The following is a 23,940-nucleotide window of genomic DNA, read 5'->3' on the forward strand; positions in this document are numbered from 1 at the left end:
TCCATTGAGTGTGAATATTCCAGATAAGATAGAAAAATGAAATTTGCATTTTTAACAGTGTTTATTTATATACCCTTCCTCTGGGATAGTTCAGTGTCATATGCCACAGCTGGTGAATCATCTGAAGGAGTTCCGTAGTGTATAATACTAAAAGATTTTCATTGAAGTCACCTGTTAAAATAGTGGTGGCATTTGCATAAGCTCCTAAAGTCTGTTCAAGCTCCTCAAAGATAGGATGATTTTAGACTTGTCCTTTTTTAGTATCAGTGGAAGATAATGTTAACTATGAATAGCTTTTTTTTTTCTCCATCCTCCAGAACGACAATTATTATGTTTTGATAATGAGCTGATGGCATTGCTTTTCATATATAAGTTGTTATTAAAGTTTTGTGAACCTTCACTTACCTGGCCATTTTATTTTTTGACTCCCTTATTTTCAAATGTTTTAAAGTTAGGCAAGTTACACGTTGAGTGCTCCCAAAATATTTGCAGGCAGAATACTTTGTGTTGATATAACAATTATGTTTTCACCACTGAGTTTTATTTGTCTCTCCATTCCTGCCGTATTCCATGAGCAAAAGACACACAATTGATTGACGGAATGCAGAACAAATCAAAACATTTCCCCCCAGTCAAAAGATCTGGGTAAATCCATCATCCTTTTGCTCACCATTCCATCCCAGCTTAGACCTGGCCATATGCAAATCAGTCTTGACCCTGTGCCTCATGGTAACAGTACAGCCCGAACTGTCTAACCAAGCCATGAGCAGTCATATGTACTGAATGTTAGGTGACTAGTGTTGGGAAGTATATGGAAAGCTTGAGGTTCTTGAAAGTACTGGTTCAATTATTGTTGATGTAATTAATTGTTCAGTAGACTGATCTTTCTGGATCAGAATTTTCAGATTGTCAGTATTTTTTAGACTTGGTTGCTCAGGCCTCTTGAAGTAGCTTAGCCTGATCAGTTCAGATATAACAGACATATGGAGCATGGTTATTATAATTCATCTAAGTTTGTATAGATATTTTGGTTTTGAAACCTAGATCTGGCTGTCTTCCGTAGATTTTGGATGCAAGGGAGTCAGTTGCCCAAGTTGTACGATAAGGATGCCCATTTCGATTTCTACCTTAAAGAAGTTTAACGTTGTAAAGATCATTAGATGTAATATCCTTTAATTAAGGAAAATTGCTTGATACATGGTGAAGATTTGCCAAGGAAAATCCCCACCTGATCAGGTAGTACCAGCAAGAGAATAATAAGGAAGATTTATTTATTTATTACCATTTCTATTTATCTCCGACTGGGCCCATAAGACCACACAGTGTTGCATTTCACTGTGACAGAATGGCAGTTTAGTACAGAGCACGAGTTGAGCCGTGATTTCGCTTTCTCAGATCAGAGGAGATATTAAAAGGATCTGGAGTATGAGATGATAGATGGTCATCCTAATTAGGATAAATATAAATCCCAGAGCACAACCACTGATGTATCTTATTATCTGACTTAGTAGGCAGTACGGTTTTAATAAACCCAAATGCAAAAACAGTAAAAGTAAAAGTTGATAGAAAAACAACAAATGTCAGTAACAATTTGGAGGACACTACTTCTGGAAGACGCGACGCGCGGAGTAGGATGAAGACGCTCGGGTCTATCACTATCGTATGATGGGACCTTTAACTACGAGTCTTCAATCTATAACTAAATTCAGCACGAAGATACGTACTTCTACAATATTTCAGATGTTTGCCCTGAACTGCAGCGGACGTCTTGTGATTTGAGAACTCCATTCCTAGTGCCCAACTCATGACGTTCTGACTACTATTAAACTCCTACCCTTAGTGCATCAGATGTTTGCCCTGAACTGCACCGAATGTCTTGTGGTTTGATAACTCCATTCCTAGTGCCCAACTCATGACGTTCTGACTACTTTTGAACAGAACACGGACCTTTGCCTATCTTGAATATTTTACTTTGGATGCATTATATGCAAAGAGGATTGTTGGCGTTGTTTGATTGTTCCTAGTTCATTTGAGATCCCCAGAAAACTCTACGGGGTCTCTCAGAAGAATATCTCCAGCAACTGTTGTAAAACAATTGCGAGCCTTGAAAAAGTCGTATTAACATAACGAAACACGTGTCGGCTGTTTGTTCTTCCAACTCGCCATTTGAGTCATCCACATCAAGACTCCAATGGACCTTCCATTTGTCTTCTAAATTGTTACTGACATTTGTTGTTTTTCTATCAACTTTTACTTGTACTGTTTTTGCATTTGGGTTTATTAAACCATACTAAGTCAGATAATAAGATACATCAGTGGTTGTGCTCTGTAATTTATATTTGTTTGCATTATATATAGGAAAGAGAATTCCTTTCTGTATATAGGACGGACACTGTTAGATGGCACGGTGTTCTACATAGAACACACCTATAAATTATGTATTGTAATAATACCGGGATAAGACAGAGACGGAGGTGCTGACCTTTCTTGTAACCACTGACATTTCTTTTTCTATAAATCCTAATTAGGATATCTGATAGCACTTGGGCTGCAGTTTTAGTATCTTTAGGTGATGTTTTAAAATTTAGTTGTTTGAGTGGTACACATGTTGTATGCAATGAGTGAGATTTGGAGAGATTTTACAGTGCCCCCATTAGATTTAGCGAGATTTTACTGTTTACAGGTACAAAAAACTCCAGTGTGATGGGTGACAATTGCAAGGCAGTTCTTGTACAGCTAAAGTTTTGGATCAGGGCTCCACCAGTATTGGAGCGGAGCTGGTAGGACTGGAGTATAGCTGGATCAGACAGGGCTGGAGTAGGGAGCAAAGCTGAATCTGGGAGTCCTGGAGCACAGTAGGAGCTGTCGGGACTGGAGCAGAAGCGAAAAGTCCAGCAGCAGGAGCAAGTCAAAGGACTGGTATAGTGACCAGAGGCCCTTAATATACTGGTAAAACGGGAACCACCTGACAGGAAGGGTTGGCCCCAGAACATAAACCATCTAACAGAAAGGAGCTGTTCCCAGAAATCAAGATACCAAAATTATGCCTTCTGGTATGGGTGGCCGTTTTCAAATGGAGTCTGTATTTGATTGCTATCTATGAATAAAGTTCCACTAAATGGTGGTTGTACTGACGCTTCCCGCTAAACAGCAGTGCCAGTTACTAGCTCAGAACCATCATGGGGAGATAGAATGGAACCTTGAAGAACACCTTGTTGCAGTACTGAGGAATGGGAGAGGAAGTTGGACATTTTTACATGTTGATAAAGATTCTCGCGGTCAGATGAGAATCATCTCAGGACATGTACACCTTCGCTCTATTATATCTTTAGGAATTGAAGTAGAGTTAAGCCATTTACTGTGCCAAACGCTTTTGACTTATGTACAAGGAAAAGGCAAGCATTGCCTTTATAAAGATTGTGTAGTGCATCAGCTACTGTTTGTTTTAGAATTGCTGTTCCTGTTCTGCATCCTGATAGAAGACAGACTCATTTATGAAAAGTATTAGCTGAGGCCCTTTTCTGCTTTCCATACATTTCTCCAGAAATGGTGGGTTTGAAACTGTCCCGAAATTGGCTACATTATTAAAGTCTGCACCAAATGTATCTATTTTTTATTTTTAGGTCCCGCCTAGGCAGCGCACATGCGGTGCTCTTGGAGAGGACCTTTAGAAATTGGTCAGCTTTTTTCCACATACTCGTGCATATGGCGGCATCTACCTTGCGGGAACGAGCAGCGGTGCGCATAGGGGCCATCTGTTTGTCAAATGAGCTTTTACTTTCATGCTTTTTCGATCAGCGGCGCGTTCAGGGGCCATCTGTTTTTTTTTCCTAATGAGCTTTAACTTTCGTGTTTGCTCAGGTCCACACCACATTTTCAGGCTAACTATGTAAATCACTTACAGCGCGGTGCATTGTAAACACATTTCTCTTGTGGCTGCCTTGATAATCTGCCATGTATTTGCCCCTCGTGGACCAATGTTGGGCGTGCGGTCTTTATCAAGCCTGGAACATTGCTGTTTGGGAAATGTAGGTGATATACGCTGATTTTGTGAAGTTTGGGGTGGTGTGCTCACCTCTATTTGTGACACTCATGCAGTTGGAAAGGGCCCCTTCAAAGCATGAATGATGGACACTGTGTCACATGGCCACTTAGATCAATCGACTGCGTTGTTCATTGGTTGGCGGCATTCGAGTAGACAGACTCCTTTCAAGCGAGGCTGAAGCTGATCGATGCAAGCGATCGAATGTTCTGCTAGATACACTTGTAGGCGCTGAATTCAAGGTTTCGTATCATGTGGGTACACTAGAATGGATGGAAGAGTGCAAGGGCAGAGAACGCCTATGCGTCCCTGTAATTTTCAATCAAAATATGTTAAGGACGCTGCTGGTGTTCGCGAGAGGCGTGACTTCCGGTTTGAACTCTTCCCAGAGCTGTGCGCCTGACACGCCCCACTGTACACAGCCCCGCTTCTGAAGGAACGTGGCCGTCAACTTGCCCCGTATGTAAACAATTTTTGCTGCCTGATAAAGAGCTCTTGCAAGTCACCCGTGCTCTGGCATCTGCAGGGCTGTGTGGACTCCTCCCAGACTTGGTGAACGGGACATTTTGGCGCTACTTTACAGTGATCATTGATAACCTTTTCGAAAATACGCAAACAATATTATTTTTCCAGTAGTAATTGAGAGGTCACTGAGGAGTGACCCGAGTTAGGAGCGAATACAAGTTAAAGACACTTACCGAAGAAGGGAAGTAGGGCGATGCAAGAAGGATGTTCGAGGAGGGGCGGGGCTAGACAAGCATGGGTCGTACAGCCAGGAAAGTGGGTTCACTGGCAGGGGGTTTAAAGGCTGTAGAGTGGTCTCTTCCATAGTGGTTTTTTTTTTATGTTCTTTGGTCAGAGCAGATTACAGCTGGGTCTTTTCAAAACTGACCTAAATATTTAATCTGAAGCTAATCTGGACATGTTTATTAGGCAAAAAAAAATCAGATTTTTGAGCTATTGCTTAGCAGATGTCTTTTCCAATCTCCCATTCTGGGATCTCTCTCTTTGGGTCCCTAAAGCTATGAATTTACCTCGCTTTAACTAACTCCCAGACATCCCCCATTCTCGGTCTGCCTCCTCTTGTTCTGATTGCCTCATTTCGGGCCCAATTTGTATTGCTTATTATAACTCGTTCTGCTTCCCTCCATCCCCTCACCCGCATGTCCTCATGTCCCTCTCATGCGTACCTCTCATCTTTTACCTCCAGTCCGTCTTTCCTGCTGATTCATCTTGCTTTTTCCTGATACTGCTGTCTCTCTGGATGTGCTGTTATTTCTTTGCTGTTTGTTATTCCCTTTACTTTCAGCCACACTGCTATATAACATGGCTAAAACATATAGACAAAGCCGACAGCTCTCGTGTAGTAATGTGCTGCATGGCTAATCACTTAGAAGGTCCCAAAGGCGAGACCTATTGGCTATGCCAATGCTTGTTCTTTTTATTGATTGATTTTTCAAAATTGCATAAACAGTAAAGAAAAAGTATTAGAAGCAGTACAATACAGTGGAGCAGTACAGATGAGAACATAGCAATAGCATACACAACAGTACAGACAATGCTGGCTTAACTATTACAAAGCAGCAACAAGTATAGGTGGTACCCTAACAGTTTATGCTTGACAACAGCCAATAATGCATGGAAGTTAAGGAGAACAAAGGGAACTCATAATTCTGCAGTGTTATCACACAGGCCCTGTAGACACCGGTTGTACCTGAGAGGGAGGACTCGACGTCAACCCATGTTGCCAATAAATAGCTTGAAAACGGTTGCCATATATCCACGGGTCGGGAGGCCGGTGGCTGCAACTGTGCATACTCATCACTAGTGGTGTTGCAATAGGTCATGCTATGCAGCCATGTATTAAGTGTAGGACTCTGTGTGCATGCCCATTTAAGGGCTATTTTACGCTTAGCAAGAAGGAGCGCTATAGCAACAAAGCGGCGCTTGGATTTGCACCTAATTTATATATGAGGCGCGATCTGACCAATTTTTTGTCAGTCTGGAACTGTACCTAGAGCCAAGGCAGTGATAATTAGGTTTGTCTGAAATGATGTAACTGAAGCTCTTAGTTGAGGATGTCGATATTCTAGGCATAAAAAAATGAAAGGATTGTTTGGTCCTGGCGATGTTGGAACGTTTCTATGATTGGGTCAGTACTCTGAATGAGGACTATATGACCTTTGGTGTCTTGACCATGTTAACAGCACTTATGTACCAGGTCAGGAGGCCTTAGGGAGGCTTCTTTCTTTTCACCTTGTTTCAAAGAGATTTTCTCAGCATTTTCTGAGGACTAGCGTGTGTTCCCTCTGAAGAAAGACTTTTTTTTTGATTTGCCCTCTCTCTATTCCGATAGAAGTTGTGCAATTTGTATTTCTTAAGTACCTTGATTTTGCTAGAGGTCTTGTCAAAGATTTTTGTGTCAGATGTGCCAAGAAGCTTTGAGAGTAGTCCTTTCTTTGTTCAAGTATTTTGATTACATTTGTGTTGATTTCTTTGGATTTAAGTCTTTTTAGTTTTATTGAGGCTGTTGTGTCCATGATTCCTCCTGCAAGGTTTTCAGAGGGCTGGCTGGAAAGCCTGTTCCATTCTTGGTCTGAGGTGTTGCATTTCAGATAGGACTATATTTTCAGATAGAGTGGCAGATCTAATCTTATTAAGATTTTAGACTTACTGTTCAGGTCTCTCCCAATGGAAGGATTACAGAGGAAAAGGTAAAGAAAGGATTAATGAGGCAATCTGACAGGAATTGTTGCCCTGACCATAGTCTCCCTCTCAATCACAGTTCTGCATCTTGGACAGACCCTTCAGAGCTACCATGTCTAAGACAGCCCCTTTGCAGGGGATGGGGTTTGAGCACAATTGTTTGCGGGCTCCATCTCCAGCATAAGTTAAAGTCCCCAAGGAAGATATTATCACCTTTGAGCTCAAGAGGGTGATATGGCTTTGGGACCGCATCAGTTGTTTTTAATTCTGACGACACTGCAATGATCTAAATTTGACCGTTTTTTAGATTTTACATTGTGGTTTGCACCAGTTGTTAGAATGGATGGTAATTGTGCACGCGTTGGACGAAATGTGTGCTACTCAATGTCTTCAAGGGAAGATACACAAGTGGAAGTGTTTTTGAGGTTGCAAGATGGTTCACTTTTGCAATGATATCTGTGGTCATGATGTCATCATGAGGTGTCATGTTACTCATTGCCTTTGTAAGGTGTGTGCTGATTCTTTTCTGGTGGTCAAATGTCACTTGTATCACTTTTTGAAGGGTAAATAAGGATTGCACCCCATAACGGGTAGTCTGGTGGGACAGTGTTACCAGAATAGATGAGGAAAGTAGAAGAGCTGAATTTGTAGCTAAAAGTCAGAGACTTTTAGTAGGTAAATTAAGAGAATGTTATCGGTATGGTTTCTGAATATCTATTTTCTGATGACCTTGAAGAGGGAGGAATTCTTTCGGAAGAGTATATCTGCAATACAAAGGAGAAATATGAACCTTGCTTTTTTTATGGAATAGTGTAAGTGTCAAATGCAGGGTGTGAACGTACTGCCACTGCATAAACTGAACTGTCTGGGGAGAGAAAATGTGAGCACTGGATGAGTTTGGCATATATATTGGAGGGGAAAGAGGGGGATGTTCCATACTGGAAACAATTGGCTAATGTAAATTGTGCAGCGAGGGAGGGGTTTGATGGGAAAGAGGATGTTAGCCTAACTATGGACTCCATAGGTGAGAGAGATTCTTGTCAGCAGGGGTGGGGGGGTGTTAAGGAGAAGAACAGAGTTTTCTTCAAGGACAGGAGGGACAGGCATTTTAGATGAAATAATTCCAGATTATTGTCCACAGAGTGAATTAAAGTCTTTCCATTATCAAAGATGGCTAGATTGGCTTTGACCAGCAGTAATGTACAAGGTGAAGGTGGGAGTTCATGCCATTATGGAATTTGTTATTTCTGAATATCTTCAAGTGTCTTAAAAATAGAACAGAATTATAAGTACTGGTCAGCAATGATAGTTTTGGGTATTCATTTAGGCATTTATGTTTACAATTTGGTTTTACATAATTCTCAGAGAGGTTGAGTGGATATAATATCTTAAAGGAATTAGGGCCTGCTTTGGCCAGGTAGTTGGATGTGGACAGGGTAATACTGTAGGCCAAGTTCACAATTTTAACTTATGGCATCAGAGATGCTGCTTGGTCTCAGAGGGGAAACGTTCGGTCTTTTATAAAATGAAGGTCAAAATACCTATTCTAAAGAGTTGTAGTTGAACATTTATATTTTCTTTGAGAATAATATCTGTCATGTAAGGACCTTTCATTTCCTTTGGGCTGGTGTGGTGCACATCATAGGTAGTTCTTTCTGGCCATGGCAGCTCCTGATAGGACCAAATGTATATGCAGTGCATGGGCATATTCAGCAGCTGCAGCCCCCATCTAGGTCTCCTGATGGTATCCTGAGGCATAAACAGTCAGGCTTGAAAAACTGCCTTCTTTGTGGCCATAACATCAGCCAGACCATTAAGCGGCAAGCATTGGTTTCTCAGAACCATGCACAGTGTAACATTGTGCCAAGATGGTTCTTTGAACTCAGCCTTGCTATTTTGCAAAACTACTGTCTGAGTTCATTCTTAAAGATATTGTTCTGACTATTTTTCCAGTTCCCCATGCCTCCCGTCTGAGGGACAACCTACTGTCTAGTAAGGCCATTATTGCCAGAAGGATAGCGCCATTCATCACCCATCACTTCACTGCACAGAGCCAAACCTCCATCCAGGGTCATGGCACCCTCCAGCAAGACTAAGGTTGCATTGGTGGCATTCCCGAGACCTGCACATGTCAGAGACATGCTGACTGGCTACATTGGTTATCCTAGTCACATTTGGGCATTGCTCCAGGAGCAGTGCTACGTTTTCCTGTGAAGTTCTGCAGAACCATTTAGTGTTGTCCCTGGCTGCCAAATGCTGCCTTTATTCTGTCTCTGATTTTTTTTTATCCTCAATTGCTATGAGATTAATCCATAGGTTGGGAATGGAGAAAGAGCCAATTAATCAATCAATCAGGGGTTTGTGAAGGGCGCTACTCCCCGCAAGGGTCTCAAGGCGCTTGGGGGGGGGGGGGGAGGGGGTGGGGAGGGTTCGAGCAGCTTCAAAGAGCCAGGTCTTGAGGCTCTTCCTGAAGGCTTGCAGTGTTGGGGTTTGCCTGATGCTGAGAGGGAGTTTGTTCCAGGTCTTGGCTGCGATGTAGGAGAAGCATCTCCCACCCACTCTGGCTCTGTGGCTGCGTGGGACTTTGGCTAGGGCAAGATCGGCAGATTGGAGGCTTCTCTTGGGCGCGTAACAGATTCTTTCATTGAGGTATTGCGGTCCGATGTGGTGGACGGATTTGTAGGCGTGAGTGAGGAACTTGAAGGTCACTCTTTTCGATGGGGAGCCAGTGGAGATCTTGTAGGTGTTGGGTGATGTGATGTGGTGTTGTCATGGGATGCTGAGGACAAGTCTGGCTGCGGTGTTCTGGATAGTCTGGAGTGGTGTTCTGGATAGTCTGGAGTTTTAGTAGAGATATGTTTATTCCAGCGTAGGGGGTGTTCCCGTAGTCCAGTCTGCTAGTTATGAGTGCCTGGGTGATGATCCTTCTGGATTTTGTGGGGATTAATTTGAAGGTTTTGCGGAGGGTGTTGAAGCATGTGGAGGATACGGCGTTGATCTGTCGGTGAATGGTCAGGGAAGAGTAGAGTATGATGCTGTGGTTGTGAGTGCGGACTGTGGGCATGGGGGGTTCGCTGAGGGAGGTGGGCCACCAGGTGTTGCCCCTTGCTGAGGGGGTGGATCCGAGGATGGGGACTTCAGTATTTTCTGAGTTGAGCTTTAGGCAGCTGTTGCTCATCCAGGAGGTGACGTCTTTCATACCTTTCTGGAAGCTGTGTCTGGTGGTGTTGGTTCGTTGGTGAGGGAGAGGATGAGATGGGTGTCATCGGCGTAGGATTCTGTGCTAAGTCCGTGTTTTCTAATTATAGTGGCAAGGGGGGCCATGTACATGTTGAAGAGCGTGAGGCTGAGTGAGGATCCTTGAGGTACTCGGCAGCCGATCTCTGTGGGTTCGAAGAAGAAGGGTGAGAGTCTGATTCTTTTGGTTCGGCCAGTGAGTAAGGAGCAAATCCAGTCGAGGGCAGTTCCCTGGATGTCGGCCTTGTGGAGTCTGGCAGTTAGTGTGCGGTGGGAGACTGTGTCGAAGGCTGCTGATAGGTCTAGTAGGATAAGGACCGCTGTGTGGCCCTGGTCGAGAAGGGTGTGAATGTCGTCTATGGCGGCTCGGAGGGTGGCCTCGTCGAAGATCAAGTTGGCTTCTATGAAGTTAGTGAGCTGGTTGTTGATTATCTTCTCGGTGACTTTGGCTGCAAAGGGGAGGAATGAGATGGGTCAGTAGTTCTTGATGTCAGTCGGGTCTGCGGTGGGATTCTTGAGGGGGGCTTGACCTATGCGCGTTTCCAATCGGCAAGGAAGGTGCCTGTTTCGAGGGAGCAGTTGATGGTGCGTTGCAGTTCCAGTGTGAGGGTGGAGCGGCTCTGTGGAAGATGTGGGGTGGGCAGGGGTCAGTGGGCGGTGGGCGCTCCTCAGTGAATACTTCTCATGGTTTTAGCTGTGTCTTCGGTGGCGACGGGTTCAGTCGGTGATGGTCGGCTGGGTGGAGTTGTCGGCTGGAGGTGTAGGGTCGGTGTCTAGGTTCTGCTCGTCGAAGTTGCTGTAGAGAGTTCTGATCTTGAGATGGAAGTAGGAGCCCAGTTTGTTGCAGAGGTCCTGGGAGGGAGGGATGTTGGAGGAATCGCTGGGGATGGGGGGGGGGGGGGGGGTAGAGTTGCAGGAGTTGGTGAATATTCTGTTCTGTATGAAGTTCTTCTTCATGCTTTCTCGAGTCGTTGGCACGTGCACTTGGATTCTCTGAGGTTGGTGGTGAACCAGGTTGCTTTCATGGTGAGTTGTTTGTCGGAGTTCCGGAGGGGGGCGAGAGTGTCTGCGCAGTCAGTGATCCATCTGTGAAGTGCGTTGGCCATAGACTTTGCGTTGGTTGTGGCGGGAAGGAGCATGGTTGAGGGCAGAGTTGAGGTGCACCTTGTGATCTTGCTCCAGTTCCTGTTCGGCAGGCGAGGGGTGAGCCTGTGTGTGTTGGGCTTGGAGAATGAGAAGTGGACGCAGTGGTGGTGACAAGCTGTCTCAGTCCGATGTTGGCGGGGTTGTCCAGGAGGGCTGTAAAGTTTGAATCGCTGGGGTTGTCAAGGTGGAAGTTCAGGTCTCCGAGGAATATGTAGTCCGTGGATGCGATTGCGTGGGGTGCGATGAGGTCTGCGATGGTCGTGGTGAACGTGGCGCGCGGTCTAGGGGGGACTTAGGCGAGGGTGCCTCGTAGAGTCGTTCTAGATTTCATCTGGATCTGGAAATGGAGGTGTTCCATGGGGGACACGGAGTAGTTCGTGCCGGATGAGGTGAGTCGGAGGGAGTTATTGTGTACGATGGCGAGTCTGCCTCCTGGGTGGGTGAGGCGGTCCTTCCTCTGGATCTTGTATCCATCATTAATGGCGTTTGCGATGTCTGGTGCATAACTGGCGTTGATCCAGGTTCCTGTGTGGCAGGCAATGTCGGGTGAGAGGGTGCTGAGGAGGTCCCAGATTTCTACTGCGTATCTGTGCAGTGAGCAAACATTAAGGAGGATGCAGCTCAGGGGTTTGGGTGCGCTGTGCCGATGTGTTTTGGTGGCGGTGGCCGTCCGGAGGTGGGTGAAGGTGCGGTGGCAGTGTCGGCAGGGAACTGACTTTGGGTGGTGTTCGGATTAGACAGCTGGCAGTTGTTGTTTCTTCCGGGGTTGAGGGAGTGGAGTGTTGCTGAGTCGTAGAGCCGGCGGGTCGGAGGACTAGGGTTCCTGGCGCTGGTCGCGGGCGGGTAGCGGACGGGCGCAGACGGGCTTGCAGTTGGCGCACCAGAGGCGAGTCTGCTGCGCGGCCGCCATTAAGTAGGGTTAGGGGAGGGCAGGAACAGCTGGGAGGCAGGAGCGGGAGGGACTGCGGGGGCAGCAGCGGCAGGAAGCTGGAGAAAGCAAGGTCAGCTGTAAGAGCTCAACAATAGGCACAATACGATCAAATGACTGAAATCAGCAGAACACAATAAGGAGAAAACTGAAATAGGCAAGGCACAATAACTAGGAACAGAATAAGCAAGCACAGCAAAAAGAGAAACGAAAAACAAGCAGAAGCGAGGCACCAGGCAGAGAGAAGAGTCCTGGGAACTCGAACCCGTGCACTGCTGCACGGGAGGCAGGGGCACTAGCAGAAGGGCTGAGGCGGCGCTGCATGCAAGGAGAGCAGAGCCCAGGGGTTCTTGCTCCAGGATGTAAGGATATGATAAAGTGCATTTCATGGTGACTCCGTTCTCCTTGGTCATTGGGCTCTTTCTCCCTATCAGTACCGTCTGGCTGGCCCTTCATTTATTGGCCAGCACACAGAGATTGGCTTAAACTGAGTGGAAACTTACAAAGATGCCCATAGGCACAGTAATGGAATCATGCAGCGTATTAATAGCCGTACCAATGTGCACAGCTTTGTATTTCAAATTATTTTTTTAAAAGCATACGTGCAGTTTCCAGTAAGTTGCAGAGGCACCCTCGAGTTTATAAAGGTAAGAGTTCTGTTAAATAAGAGTAACATAGTAACAGTCTCACCATAAGCATCTTTATGTTTTTTTACATAATGCTTGATTCCACATACTTGCTATTCCACATTTCAACCGTGCATACCTGTTGGCAGATTTATTTTATTTACTGATGTATAAAACACACAATAACTCACTGAGCATCCTATAATTTCTCGTATTTGTAAAGTACTGATATAGGTTTAATCCATTACTTTAAAAGGGAGTTGTATGTAAAAGGATACTTTCCACTGCTACATTAATTTTGTATATTTTATTTGCTTCCTTCAGTCTTTCTACAAGATTCGGCACAGTAGCTGTTCCCAACATACTTCTGTTTCAAGGAGCCAAGCCTATGGCTAGGTTTAACCATACAGAGCGGACTCTGGAAACTCTTAAATCCTTCATATTCAATCAATCAGGTCAGTAGGGGGAAGAATGGAATTGTTACACTATTTGCCATATATCATCTTGACTGTCATTGCACATATATGTAGAAACTGCACAGCTTCCTAGAGAAGGTTTGGCAAGTTAAAACATCCACTCTAGGGACCTGCTCATTTTAGGACACAGTTGAAACATTACCAAGGCTCAGTAGAAATATGCACAAGTCCAAATTTGTAACCTGGTCTAATTGCTCTTTCCTCTTTCAAAATGGTTAGAAAATGCGTGTGCCATAGGTAGGACAGAAGAGATCTAAAACTAGATACAAATTCTTCACAACTCTCCAGGGTCTTTCAAATGCACAACCTTAGTCAGTGCTCCTCTCCACCTACCCACATCAAATAAAGGATTTTGGTCCTCTTTAATACTGCCTGACTGCAATGAAATCAATCAATCAATCAAAAAAACTTTATTTCGGCCATTGCAGCCACAAAAGCACAAAATATACACAATTGCAATTAAACATTATTTAGTTAAAATATAGTAAAATATTATTAACCATCCCAACATTGAAGAATAAAATCAATCTCTCAACCTCGAAGCAAATATGAATTCATATAAAATATGCGCAAGAAAAAAATGAAAAAATAAGAACCACAAATCAATAATTTACATATTTCCATTAAAATAATAAATAAAGTTCAGAGTTTTAAAAGGATGCATATCCAACAAAAGAAATAATTCAAAAACATTATGATTCATATTTGGTTCTGCGCTGACATTTTCATAATATTCCGTCGCCTAGTCCACATAGCAAAGAGGAATTTAGAGATTGCTACAGTGATAACAGGTTTGAGTGTCATATTTCATTATCCTATAGCCTTCTCTATGATTACTTATGCCTAGATTTTTACAGAGTTGTATAATCCATTTCTTTCTAGGCCTAACATAGGCTGGGCAGAAAAAAATAGCATGGGCTTCAGTTTCTTCCGTCACTGAATAGGCTGGACATGGGTGCTTCGTGGCGCCTACCCACTTGTTGGTAAATGTATTCAGCGGGAGTGTACCATGCCGAAACTGGATGTAGAGCTTTTTTGCCATTAAGGGTTGAATCCAGTCCAGTGCCGGCTCTAGGTAGTATTGGGATTTGACTTCCACCAACTTAGTTGTTAAAGTGGTGGAATCTGCCGTCTTGAGGATTCGAAGCAATTGATGTTCTTTCAAGGCATACAATAAAGTTTTTTTTGACGTAACCGGGCATGACACATCCGGTGTTGACCATAAATCGTCTCTGCCTATTGCTTGTAGGGAATTTCTAACAAAGGACAACCAGGGAATATTCCCTGCTCCCACTGTTGAAATAACCGATTTCAATTCCTCCTTATAGCAGTCTAACTCTGGAGTGCTCCACAGTCGTCTCCAGTATAAGACTGGGCGGGCAGCAACCAGATCGGCAATCGGGACTATACCTAGATCCAACCTTAGTGGGATGAGTGGAGTACTTTTAGGGAGTGCCAAAAGTTGTCTCATAAAGTTATTCTCAGTGAGCGTTAAAATTTTAGATGAACAGTGGCCCCAAAGTTCCGCTCCATAGACAACTGCCCCCCTTGCTTGGACCTTATATACTTCTACCGGGGGTCCAATAACCTTGGCAGCACACTTCCTATAGACTCTCAGTATTCCCCCAGCCATCTGGATCAATTTCAGGTTTACTTTATGAATTTGCGGGCCCCACTCCATCCTGTCATTTAATGTAAGACCCAGGTAATCAAAGATGGGTACTCGTTCAAGAAACCTGTGATCCATTTTAGGGTGAGGGCGATTGGTTGTGTCCGCGTGGAATACCATATACTTGGTTTTCTGTATGTTAATCACCAAGTTCCTCCTCTTACAGAAGAGGCTGAATCCCTCTAAGACACGTTGCATTCCCATTGGTGTTTTAGACAGGAGCAACGTGTCATCCGCGAACATTAAAGCGGGAATTCTACGATTAGCCAACCTTGGAGAGTCAATGTCTTTGACTGCCAAAAGTTCCTTAATGAGGCCGTTTAGGAAGAGGGAAAAAAGGGTTGGCGCCAAAACGCACCCCTGTCTCACTCCCTTCTCAACCGGAAAGGGATCAGTTAACTCTCCATTTTTGCCAAATCTTACTCTGGCAAATGTATCAAGATGTAAACATTTCAGAAGATGGCACAAATAATCAGGGGCTCCCATATCGATTAGCAAGTTCCACAACTGCTGGCGATCAACCATATCAAATGCAGATTTTAAATCTACAAAAGTGAGATAAAGACTTCCTCCTCCCAAAGTTACGGTTTTCCAATGGATCAGCTGTAATCTAAACAGCTGGTCCGTTGTCGAGGTCTTGGGTCTAAAGCCCGCCTGTAGTGGGGTTAAAATATTAGAGTCTTCTATCCACTCTTGCAGTCTGCTCAACAAAATGCGGGCAAAAATTTTCTGGGCCACGTCAATAAGGCTGATCGGCCTGTAATTAGCTGGATCAGTTGGAGAGCCCTTTTTATGGATCGGGATGATCTCTGCTCCAACCCATGTGGGAGGGAGAGCCATACCTCTGAAAATAGCATTAAAAAGAATTTGGAGATACGGAGCCCACACTATCTGTTCGTTCCTAAACAGGTCCCCTGATATCCTATCCAGGCCTAGTGTTTTATTTGGCAGAACCTTCCCCAGTGCCTGTTGAACCTCTTCCAGCGTGCATAGCGGGGGTTCATCAGTTATCTCATAAATGAGATCACTGTCCAGGGCGCTTGTTTCTAATAGAGGTGGTTGTTGGCGAGAGTATAGAGTTTCAAAATATACTCGCCAAGTCTCCTGTCCAAGGTTTGGCTGTACTGCGGGGGAACCCTCCGCTGTCCCTGTTCTAACCAGGTTCCTTAAACTCCTTGTATCTTTTTGGTCTAATGCTTTCTTTATGGCTTGCCAATTGTTGGTCTCCCATTCAATTTTTGTGTTTAATAGAGTTTTTTTTAGGAGAGCCCTCGCTTCCCTTATGGCCACCCTTTCTCCTTCCTTAAGTTTCATCAGCAGTGCACTCTTTGTATCCCTGCATAATTTATTATACCAGGGATTTTTCCCCCCTAGTTTTCGAGCTATTACAGGTTTTAGCAATATAGAAGAACCCCGCCATAGTTTCAAAGAGGTCATGGTGAATTTTCCCTAGGGAGACATGTGTTTCTAATGCATCGCTACTGTCAGAGACATCAAATGCCCTTTCCAAAAATGGAACAATCTGATCGTACATACAAGCTAACTCTTCCTGCAATTGAACTAATTTTTCCCATTGGACTCGTCGGCCACCTTCAACATTTATCAAATTAGAGGATTGGGGGTTGACATTTACCTGCATTAATTCTTCTTGATAACCATCCAGTGTTATCACTACAGGGTTATGATCACTTTCCCCACGTGGTTGCACCCTAAAGTTTAGAACTGTGTGCCATGTTTCCAAGCTGCCCATAATGTAGGCTATTATGGAGGCATGGGCATTTTTCTGAAAGGTGTAATTCCCAGGGTTATCAGCTGAAAACCTGCCATTGCAAGCCCTAAGTGAGTGATTAAGGGTGAGTGAAGTCAACTGGAGAACTAGCGGAGACCATCCCCTCGTGTGTGTCATGATTCGTGATCACCGGCGCCAGCGCGAAGAAACCTGGAAGAACTACAAGTCCCAGGAGGCGCGGCACGTAACCTCCCCACAGCGAATAAAAACCCACAGCCACCCAGGGGGCGTTGCCTATGATTCTCGTAATCATTGCAATGGCTCTTCTGTTGCAACCATCGCGGTTTCCAGCCCGCTAGCTACTGCAGACCGTCGGAGCTTCCAGCCGACCTTAGAGTTCCTGCCTTCCATTGCCGTCGACGCTGCCGGAGCCGTCGCTTCTCGGTGAGTGACTCGACGCTCATTGCTTGCCTCCTGGACTCCGCAAGTCCGGACCCACGGCCCGTCTGAACCCTCGCGGCCATCTCCCCTCCGGGAGCCCTGAAGAACCTATCAAACCCCACGGATTTCCGGGCGGACAACACCCTGGAGTGCGCTCCTCTGCTCACGCCGGATTTACGAGCATAGAGTAGAAGCGCGAACATCTCCCGGGGGATTCTCCGCAATACCTCGTCAGCCTTCTGTTAGTTTCTCTCCAGACTGTCGGGTGAAACCGAGCGGAACGCTTTACCAACCCTAGATCACACTCCGTGGGGGAAGAGATCCTTACCTGTTTGGCGCTCCTCCGCTCATGGATTTCCGGGCGTGGAAGTGGTAGCGCCATCCAACCTTGTTTCTTCCTTTCGTGGTGACCCACGAATTCACCCCACGAATTCACCCTTCTGCTTGAAGATCCTCCGCCTCAGCGGGACAGGAAGACCAGGTACCAGGGACCATCCACCACGAGGGGGTTATTGGGAGGGGTGTAGGTGACCTAGCTCCTCGTCTGACCCCTTGCTGCTTCTCTTCCAGGTCTCTCTCTCCCAGCTGTTCCTACCCCGTTTTCCCTCGCTCACCCGTCTCCATAGTCCGCGTGTATAGTACATTTTCCGGGCTGGGGACGGATGGGAGGGGGACCCATACCTAGCATCAGTGTCATCCCGAGGAGAAGATCACGGAAGACCGTGGCAGTGTGATATGCATTGCATGCAGGGATAGCCCAAGCAACATCCTCTTCATGTGTGATTGGGGTTTGTAGGCCATTAAGAGGTTCGAAATGACAATTAAAATCTCCTCCAATAACCATTTGTGTTCTGTCTGGAAGTGAGGACAAGCAGGTATCCAAGCTATCCAGTGTCTTAGAAATCTGGCCGTAGCTAGCCGGGCGTGAGTACACATTAATAATCGCCACCTTAGGTGGGTTCCTATGGGAGATAAGCAAACACAGGACGTCCGGGGAATGAGTATCCACTCCTCCAACCATACAGTTCAGAGGAGTTCGAACCCATACACACAGTCCTCCTGATGGTCTGCCCCTAGCACCCTGGCTGGCCGCCTCCCAGTAGGTCGCGTACCCTACCCTATGTATTGGGTCCAGGGCCCAGGTCTCCTGGAACAGGCAGATTTCATGTGCATCTATAAAATCTCCCCAGTCCGGTAGTTCCACCTTGGATTTCAGCCCGGCAACATTCCATGATAAAATTCTTATCCCCTTCTGTGTTACTGCTTGGTTAGTGAAAGTATCCTTATCGTATAGGGTTGTAGAGATTAGACCATTCAGCTTAGGATCCATACTAACAGATGATAGGTGGCTATCGGTCGCTTCCTTATTTGTCTCAATTAAATTGGACTCTGTTGTTAAGAACAAATACTGTAGTGATCCTGTTTCTTCTGAAGCCCTTACTTCTTTAGTACTTAGGAGTGAGGGTCGCCTCCTCTCTGTTATTAATGAACTCAAAGGACCCTGTGAGTTAGCAGTGTAGGGCGCTCCATTATTTTCATTAGATGTATAGAGACAGCTCACCATATCATATCCATTACCCTGTGGAGACAAACCAGAATATATGCCCTCGGGAATAGGATATTGATTATTATGATACAGTCAATCTACCTGATCTAAGGGACTAACACCCTTATGCATCAAGCCAAAATCCAGTCGGTAAAATACCGATTCCTTATTAGCTCCCGGTATTAAGTAAAAAATACCCAATCCCAATGCATCAACCCGAAAGCAGAAATCGGTATTTAAGGAATCCTTAAATAGCGATTCTTTAAATAGGGATTCCTTAAATACCGATTCCTTAAATAGCGATTGCATTTAAGGAATCCCAAAGTGAGATTCCTGAAATGCAATGCATCAAAGTTAAAAAATTAGCGATTTCGCTAATAAGGGGAGCAAATTACCATGAAGATGAACTGCATGGTAATTTGCAAAAACTTTGAAAAATGCACTTTTGTGCATTTTTCAAAGTTTCATGTTGCGCACACACATGCCCTTAGAGCATGTGTGTGTGCAACATATGTGCACATATCATTTTCAGGGGTGCAACAGGGTGTCCTTTTGACACCCTGGCACCCTTGAAAGTGCTCCCGCTATTAGCGATTCGGTAATACCGAATCGCTAATACAGAATGGCTTTACATTCATTCCTATGGGCCTCCAAGCCCATAGGAATGAATGGGTAGGTATTCCTTATTACCGATTCGGTATTACCGATTCGGTAATAAGGAATGTTAAGGAATCGCTATTTGAATAGCGATTCCTACATGCATAGCCTTTTGCTATTCCTTATTAGCGATTCCTTATTTTTCGCTAATAAGGAATCGCAAATGCTAATGTTGATGCATATGCCCCTAAATCTATTGTGGAGAGGAATGTCCGTCAGCATCTGTGGGTCACATTCCCTTTCCCCCCTAGGGCTTAAGTTTCTCATTCTCTGTCCTATGAATCGGGGCTTAAGTTTCTCATTCTCTGTCCTATGAATCGCGGGTGGTAGAAATAGCTTAGAGGAAGGCTTTGTATACCTGATGCTGACCAAAGGTTACCCCCTTCACAAATATAATTGACCGTCCTCTTGTCTCCCTTAATATCTTTTACTCTCTGGCCAACCCATTCTACTCTACGAACAAACAGAATTTCACTAATAATATTAGATGGAAGGGGTCTATTCTTGTTTAACCAGTGAGTGACTTTATTTTTCAATGCCAAATAATATTCCTCTAGACCTTTGGTTGGCTCCGGGACCCCTGCTAAAACCACCACATATGGGCTAGTTGCTGGTGGTAGGTCAATTCTTACTAGAGTTGGTTCAATTCTGGGGTTACTATGTACAATATTAGGTCCTCTTTTAGCTCTAGATTCCCTAGAGACATACTCCAAGTCATTGCCAGCAGCATGTGTAGCTAGTCTCATACCACTCGGTGGCTTGTTTAACTGGGCCCCTGGTGGTGTGCTAGCCATGTTTGGGGCTGAACCTCCCCCATCCCCTGCTACTTCTATCAGGAGTGGCTCAGGTAGTTGATGCTGGGGTCGCGCCAATATCGAATTTACGTTATTCTGTACAGCCATCGGTACACTTCCAGAGTTACAGGGAGCTGATACAAGCGAAAAAAGTTTTTCCTCAATTATTGACAATCTCTTAGATAATGGAGATAGAGAGTCTGTTATTAAAGCCGCCATTTTACCCCAGAAAGCCTCATCAGGTTTAAATAAAACCTCATTTATAACATTCACATTCGAAGCATCTCGGGTTTTGGTAGCTAACTCTTGTTCTTCAATTAAGTCCAAATTTTCTTTTTTTTTAGTCTTATCATGGTTTTTAGCCAACTTATATACATTTGGGTTTTCCTCCCTCTGTGGGCCTCCTTTCCGCTTCCTTTTAGCAGCTGGTGTCATGTCCGTCGAGTGTACATAACTCTCTGCCACCGGAGTAGACATGGACCTAGTTTTAGCACAGGCCGGTGAGTTGTTAGCAGCACCCCCCTTTACACTTGGGACCGGGTGTTGGGAGCATAATAAGCCTGCTTGTACTACTGCATTTTCACTGGGGTTCTGAGATTGCAGGACTTCTACAGGTGAAGTTTCTGTTCCTTGCTCACGACATTGTTCAGGAGATTGTACAAGCATTAAGTCTCCTAGTGACGAGCGTTTTGTTTGCATTGGGTCTAATGACAACCGTCGCTCAGTTATGGCAATTTCATGGGCTAGGACTTTGGAGGCTCTGGTAATGAACTGATCCAGCGTCCCTGCCACACTTCCACCCTTTGTAGCCATTCTCCCCTTGCCCTCTTGCATGGCCATCTGAATGTATAACCCTTCAATGCTATGGTACTGCAATTAAAACCAAGGAGTACAAGTTCCTGTAACTAGCCTTACATAGTGTGTCCAATGTTAGAGGGGTGGCCCGGTCCTGTCCGGTCTCGATCGTGCTCGAACGGGCTCAAACGGGCCCGCCCTTGGCCCGGGCTTCGCCCGGCGCGCGTTCTGTGACGCGGAAGCGGCGAGCGGTAAAATAGTGGATGGCAAGCTCAGGTGCGGGCAATCGGCAGCAGGCCCCCTGGGATTTGCAGTCCTTGTCACCTCCTCCAAGCACGAAGCGGCGAGCGGTAAAATAGTGGATGGCAAGCTCAGGTGCGGGCAATCAACAGCAGGCCCCCTGGGATTTGCAGTCCTTGTCACCTCCTCCAAGCACGAAGCGGCTCTCAATGAAATATTTTCTATTTCCTTCCAGTTACCCTCTTCAATTTTTTCTCTATGTCTAGAGTTTATGCTCTGAAAATGGCTTATCATAAACCTTGTCCTCTCTGCTATCAATGGAATCATCTCTCTAACATGTACTCACCTTACCCAACCGGAAGCTCTTAATTGTGTATCAAAGAATTATAACAGCAGCATTGCCTCAATTGTTGATACATTAGCCCGCTTCAGTCAAGCAACAATACACTAAGTTTCTCATTCAGAAAAGCATATAGATTGCCTTCATGGAAAATGTTTGGTTGAACTCCAAATACCCACTGTTGTGTACTAAGTTAAAAGCCTGGAAAGTAGTTATGAAAATGTCATCCTTGTTGTTCAAAGCCAAACTTCTCCAAAATAAATTGACTTGTCCTTTAATGAAGCTGGATCCCCTTTCCACTATATCCAGTATAATGCCAGTCCTCCCACCTAATCCCTGCCTTGACCCTCAGCTGACAAATGCAATGAAATTCTGCTCTTCTTGACAGGCAAAATATCATCCCTCACACCTTTATCTGTCAGATTCCCTCCTCCCAAAACCAACATTACTTATATTGTAAAAGCCAGTTTCAGTTTGGTACAATCTGCTAAACGCTTCCCTTACCCATGGAATCTTTCTCGACCTGCTGAAATCCTGCCACAAGACTCCATACTGGAAACAAATAACCGACCCCAATATCGTTTCCAAGTATAGACATGTCTCTAATCTCTGTTGGCATGGAGAGTTGCATGGCATTAAAACTCATGGAATACATTAACAAAGAGCAGCTCTTGACTGATCATCAGTATTAATTCTAAACTACTGTAGCCTTGAGATTGCCACATTAAACATATTAGATGATGTGCACTGCATACTGAATGGAGGAGGGGGACTCTTGCTTCCTCATTCATGTCGTATCACTATCTGACACAACTGGAGATAGCAGAATGATCTCCACTTTGGATTGCCTCATGGCAATATCCTGGGTTTATTTTCCTTGTTTCTAACCAATCTTTCTCATTTGATGAAGATGACTTGAGGGAGCTCTGTGGTACCTTGTGAGTTCCTTTTTAGCTCCCACTTTGCTCAATCTATATCGCAAGCTGTCTAGTTTGTTATTCAGGGGGAACAGCTTCCATACATCAATATACAAATGATACCATAATGTACTTAATAACTTTCTCCATAATTGACATTCTCCCCTTACCTACCTCACTCACCAAACTCTAAACATGGATGGCATGCAACTTCTTTCCTTCCTTGTCGTGCACAGTAAAATCTTTCAACTTAATTATAGATTCATTTCTTTTCTTGGTTATTCACATGAGCAAAATAGCAAAAGGCTTTATACACTCTACTCTTGTCTTCAATAAGAAGATTTGACTATATCCCCTCAATTCATTGTCTCTGCCTACAAATACCTACATAAAAAATTACCTAATCTCAAAGACAATCTTTTTTAAGTACAATAACTACTTTCTGGAACTCTCCAAACAGATCTAAGGACCAAAACATCTCTAATGTAGTTCAGACGACACCTTCTAATGACATGTTTTGCAATGGCTTCACCATTTTGACCTTCATAATGTATTTGTACTTGTATTTTTGCTGTTACCTTTTGTGGTAATGGTTTTAGTGATCATATACCAACTGTAGACTTCCCTATCATTTGCACTGGTATTCAGTTCCACAGAAAGAAGAGGGGTCTGCATTTGTGATGATTTTGATAAAACTATGTTTTCAAAATGGCCACTCTGACTGAAAAATGTAGTTGTCAGAGGAAATCTCCATTTTACACAATTTTAAATAAAATGAAATTTGTCAAAAGGTCTTCAGACAGTCCTTCCAATCTTGTCTGTATCTTTTAAATATCTTGTGAAGGGGGCAGGCATCTATAATTGGCCACAGAGTGTAGGCTTTCCCTACATAACGTTGTTTCAATGGCGGAGCCTGTATAAGTGTATGAGAAGGAGATGGCTGTTTTATGTAGGGCATTGACAATATTGATAGACTGTTTATTACTAAGTATCGTAAACACCATTATTGTCCACATTTGACATTTGTTTAGAAATTGGCTTCAACTCCAGTCTGATGCTAATGTCTTGTATTGATTTTATGTTAATGCTATGGATTTATTTCTCTTTAAGGTATAGACGCGAATAGTGATGTGGCTGTCACTGCTGAAGACAACGAAGGGCCGCTGCCTAGCAAACCTCAGCAAGGAATTGACTGGTTACTGGTATTTTCAATGATGTTTGTGGCTAGTTTTATTATTTACGCAACATTACGGACGGAAAGCATTCGGTGGCTATTACCTGGACCAGAACAAGAACACCCTGAATGATTTGCAAGAGGACACATTTGGAAAGGAGAGATCATTGCCCACAAAGAAATGACAATACCTGGGTAATCTACTCAAGAAACATTAACTGCCAAAGTTTGTGCTGTCAAAAATAAAGACTGTGAACAAATATGGAAACATATGTTTTTGCTTTATGAACCTAAGGCGAAAGGATTTTGCATAAAACCTATTTGAAGTGAAACTCAAGGCATTGAGGGGTAGGGTAAAGCTAAAAGCAGTCAGCTACTTTGCAGGAACTAGGCACCTTAGATTTTATACACGTTATATTCAATGCTTTACTGGTATCACCTTTTTGTTTAGCTATTTTATGCCATACTGTGAGGGTT

General features: G+C 44.3%; 1 protein-coding gene across 1 annotated transcript in view; it reads left to right on the plus strand.

The window, feature by feature from the left end:
- Positions 1-23,723, plus strand: part of TXNDC15 (thioredoxin domain containing 15) — a 109,615-nt gene extending 85,892 nt beyond the window's left edge. Inside the window, exons 4-5 of the mRNA XM_085617990.1 lie at positions 13,010-13,140; positions 23,400-23,723. Coding sequence (XP_085474116.1) covers positions 13,010-13,140; positions 23,400-23,596 — 328 coding nt within the window. The 3' untranslated portion in view covers positions 23,597-23,723. The remainder of the gene's footprint in view (positions 1-13,009; positions 13,141-23,399) is intronic.
- Positions 23,724-23,940: the final 217 nt, after the last annotated feature.

Source organism: Triturus cristatus, chromosome 7, assembly GCF_964204655.1.
Source record: "Triturus cristatus chromosome 7, aTriCri1.1, whole genome shotgun sequence".
Classification (NCBI taxonomy): domain Eukaryota; kingdom Metazoa; phylum Chordata; class Amphibia; order Caudata; family Salamandridae; genus Triturus; species Triturus cristatus.